The following is a 4605-nucleotide window of genomic DNA, read 5'->3' as shown; positions in this document are numbered from 1 at the left end:
CGACAACCGGCTCGATTTCGGGGTCACACACAGCAAAATAGCTACAAACTGCCGTCATCGTCAAATGTAAATCAACCCCAACAGGAGAAAAAACGACGACGACGACGATCTCCTGCCTCCTTTATCAATTCTCATCAATCAGCTCGGTTTCTTTCCGAGCTTTGGGAGTTTGGGTGGAACTTCCATGTGATTGATGTGTGACGAGCAGTGGGGCTCATTAAAAATGCCAAACTCTAACAGCCTCCACCCACATCTTTCTAGGTTTTCGAACTGAAATTGATGAATTTAATAGCTCTATTGGTTTGACACACTGGAAATTTCGTGACACAGCGGGTGCTGCAAAAAAAAGCCACACACTCTTGCACAGTGTCATAAATTCGGGAACTCACGCGAGCGAGCGTTTTCACACCGCCATAAAACTTGACGAAATTCGATCCGGCGGCGGGGTCATCGCGGAGCGCGTTCGCTCTCGACGACGAAAATTCGACGATTACACAAATCTCTTTTATCGTCGCTGCAGCGCGGGGTTCGGTGACGGAAAATTAACGAAAAGTCGCTAAATTTTGTGTCTGTCGTCTCTTTGCCTTCCATGTCCCCAAGAGGTAACTTGATCGAGCGAAAGGGCGCGTACACGCGGCACAGCCCTATCGCTGCGCGTCCGATTTTCTGCGCCGTTGACGTAGCTGGCCATGCGATATCGCATCACCACGCTCGTTTTGGCACGGTCGTCGTCGTCGTTGTTGTTGTCATGGCTTGCTTAAATGTTCATGTCAGTTTATGTTCTGACCGCGGAGTCGACCGTGTTACCGCAGTTCCAGTTCCCGACGACGACGGTCTGGTGTCTGAGATTGCAGGTCGTTTTCTCGCCCAACGTCTGGAATGTGATACCTGTTTTGCGCCGCTCCCCGCCTTCTTCGTCCTCCACCTCGAAGTTCTTCGCGGTGCGTCGGAACACCCCGCGTTTGGTCGCGCATCATTGCGCAACAATTGGACCCGGTCGGGACGGCGTACATGGCCATACCTCATTTCAGTAGAATTTATAATTTGTGTGACACTGCGGGAGTTGCTGGCCCGGAGGAGAGCAAGTTCCCTTCTTGAGAACGCCGTTCGGGACACCTTCCGAAAGAGAAGAAGTAATTTAACGCTTGCTTTACTTTATTGTCGCGTTATGAGTGGCCCTTTGCACTCTTTCTCCTTCTCTGTACGGTGGAGTGGAGCTCGCCGCGGCCAGTACCAGTTCTTAATTTTCGCTTCTTCGATTCGCTTTAATTGCCATTGTGGGAAATGGTCGGTTGCGTTGCCATGGCAGCAGTGCCCAGACGCGGACACAGGGAGTTGTAGTAGTTCGCCGGGTGGTCCCACAGTAGGCCTAGCAATAGAGTTGTCGGGATCGTAAACCGGGGCGGACACCCGGCGCGACTTTTGTGTCGTGTTGCCGTTTACCGAAGCCGGTCAGCTAGTGGAAAGCGGGACTTCTGGAAGCGGGTTTCCCAACTAGGGACGTCAACATCGAGGTACCCGTTCCTGCAAGAATCTTAAAGTGATGTGCTTGGAGTTTTGAGGTAAGTTGCTGTTCGTCGATTTTGGGTAGGTACACTTCTGTCAATCTGTCAATCAAATGTCAAAAATGTCATCTGTCAACAACTGTCACAAATTTATTCACGTTCTGCGAATCTGTAGAAGTTTGACAGCTGCTATATTCAAATCAACAAACAATCAAGGGTGAGTACAACTCAAATCTGTCAACAAACTGTCAACTAGCTTGTAAACAATGTACGAACCTCAGTGAAGCCGGTACCTTCCGTGACGATAAAGATATGAAAAAGTAAGATAAAGCTGTGAAATTCCCAGCATGCTCGGGGAATTTAACGTCGGGCAATAAAAGCACCGGACCCCGGACACAATGTAAGCTGTTGTAAAGTGCGTGTACTGGACACATACGTGTAATAAAAAAAGAAGGTGAAATCCATCAAAGCAGAAGAACACCAGAAGAAGAAGCAACCCAACACAGAAACGGTTATTTCTGCCCCTCCTCGCAAGCTTTATCGCGAAACCGCGTTCAACGCCTACTATTCAGCTGGCGGTCCTTATCAGTTCTGCACACACGACTCGTGCCAACTTTGCGCAGCTGCCAACCGGCGGCGGTCGGTCGGTCGCCGTCTGACAGTAGGCTGTCAGCGCCGAATTATTGCGCGACCTAAAAATAGCACATCGCAGCAGCCCCCCGGAAATTACTCGTAAACGTTTTGTGTCGTAACGAAATCTCACAGCCGACTGCGCTCGCGCCATTCATAAAATGACCATCAGAGCAGGCGGTGGGTGTGGTGAGGTAAAGATATTCTCACCACTAATTAAATTTGTGGCGGCGAATTAGGTGGCGTGAAGACGCCGCCGAAAAAATGGGTCAATTTCGGGGGCTCGAAAAACCAAGTTCTCACGCCGCCTGACATTGATCGCGGACGGAATAAACTTTATATTTACGGCGGCAGCGACGAGTGTGTGATTTAATCCCGATATATGCAAATCGGCGCGCAAAGTGCACCACCACGCAGTGGGGACACAAGCCTGCATGACCGGCCGGCCAGAAGGTGCATGGGTGTGAGAGCGAAAACTTGATCGAACGTGAAAGAAATTCCCACCGAGCTCAGGAACCGGTTCTTGGACCGTCGTCGTCGCAGACGGCGGCGGTGCGGTCGACGTAATTTAAATAAACAAACAGTTATTTATTTATTATTAATTAACTTACAGGTATATTCGCTTTAAGTATGTGTGATTTTTCAAGAGTCAATAAAGCAACGAGAGACTCGGGCCTCGGAAATATCTCGGTGCTAAGCCACACACGACGTCATTCCGAGGCGATTTTAATGTGACTGCAGCGCGCGCTGTTCCGTAGTGAGAGGCCGCCGCCGGGTGGAAAATGTCGCACCGCGGTCCCGTTGTTGACCTTGCTTACGTGATGTAAGGCCTGAATCACCCGAAACAGCGGGCGGTGAGATTGGATTTTTGACAGAGGTGACAGAATTGACAGAGTTGTACTTACCGGGAATACGTTGCAACAGACACACTTACCTGCATGAACTCGCTAAACTCGCCAAACTGGGTTGGGTACCTCAAGTTTGAAGTCCGTTATTGAGAAGCATTCGTTTGATCGGGAACATGCTGCAAATCTACTTACCTGCACAGTCGCTCAACTCATCAATGCAAGCGGGTACCTCAAATTTGAAGTCCGTAATCGAGAAGAAACAACCTTCATCAATCTTGCAATCGACGAATCATCCCCAGGGCCTGCCTCGATGTCTGCCCGGTGACAACCTCCGATGGCTGCTCTCCCACCACCGAACCACCTCAATCACGCCACAAATGAGATGCTGACAAAGAATCTCCGCCGGTCGATCCCCACACAATTAATTGAGCTATTTTACGACCCCTTCGGGTTCTCTCTCTCTCTTCAGTTCGCTGCTCGGTTCTTCATGCCTTCATTTTTACGAGCGCCGATCGATCGCCGCTAACGGGGTGGCGACATTTTCGGATGTTCGAACGCTGGTGATGTCATATCTTCCTGGAAATTCTCAGCGACTCCGGCTGCGGCGGCGGCGGTGGTCCGCATTTAATTGGAAATGTTACTTCGTTTTGAACGACGACGAAGACTGCGTCTGACGCGGGGATTCTGTGGGACCTAGAGACTCTCTCGATGATCATTAACATCGATCAACCGCCGTTGCCGGCGGGCGAAGACGACGAGCACTAATTAGGAAATTATTCACCGGGGGCAGTGCTCTCGATTTTCTTTCGAGCTTTGGAAAGATCAATATTTGGACCCCAATGCAAACACGCTTAATTGGGTCTCCTGAAGCTGGAAGTGAGGCTAAATCGGTGGAGAATTTATGGTTCATTTAATTCAATTTCGAACCAACAGCGCGCGACGACGCCCAACGCGCTTTGTTTTATCGTTTGCGGTTAAATTTGGCGCGCTAATGACTTTGACTCTTTTTTCTCTCTCGCAGTGCCATAATGAGACCCGATTTTCACACGACTCTGTTAACCTCCAGACGCGGTTTGGGGCCTTCCGCTGCCAAGATTGATCGCGTTTTTCCGCACGATAGCGATCATCTGGCCGGTGTCAACCCGTGAGAGATTGCCACCGGGGGCCGTATTTGCAACGGCCTGCCGGAAATCGCTGGTCATTTTGGGGGGACCTTGCGGGATTTGGAAAGTCCACGTTTGAAAAATGTATCCTTTGGAGATATAAAATCTCGAAACGCAACAGAAGCTAATCTAACTTTTGTTTACAAAAGTGTGTTGACAGAATTGACAGATTCCTTAACAATTTTGGTCCCTAAGGTCGACAGTTGACAAAATGTACTTACCCCTGTTGTTCAGCTTCACTCATCACCAAGAAACACGTACTCACCTGCTTAACACTAAAACACCTCAATCGATACCTTCGTCAGCACCAGGTATATCAAGTCTGACGTCCGTGATCGGGAAACCCTCAACCCATCCAGATGAGTCAGCACATCGATCTTACACGCAGAACCTGCATTCCTTACGCGCGCAGCGTATTCCAGTCAGGTGTGCCAGAATTTAAATCAACTCCGAAATTTC

General features: G+C 49.6%; 1 protein-coding gene across 1 annotated transcript in view; it reads left to right on the top strand.

The window, feature by feature from the left end:
• Window positions 1-4082, top strand: part of LOC120421812 (zinc finger protein 91-like) — a 5645-nt gene extending 1563 nt beyond the window's left edge. Inside the window, exon 3 of the mRNA XM_052706038.1 lies at window positions 4050-4082. Within this exon, the coding sequence (XP_052561998.1) occupies window positions 4050-4082 (33 nt within the window). The remainder of the gene's footprint in view (window positions 1-4049) is intronic.
• The last annotated feature ends 523 nt before the right edge of the window (window positions 4083-4605 follow it).

Source organism: Culex pipiens, chromosome 1 (genome assembly GCF_016801865.2).
Source record: "Culex pipiens pallens isolate TS chromosome 1, TS_CPP_V2, whole genome shotgun sequence".
Taxonomy (NCBI): Eukaryota; Metazoa; Arthropoda; class Insecta; order Diptera; family Culicidae; genus Culex; species Culex pipiens.
This window is presented reverse-complemented; position numbering and strand designations above follow the sequence as displayed.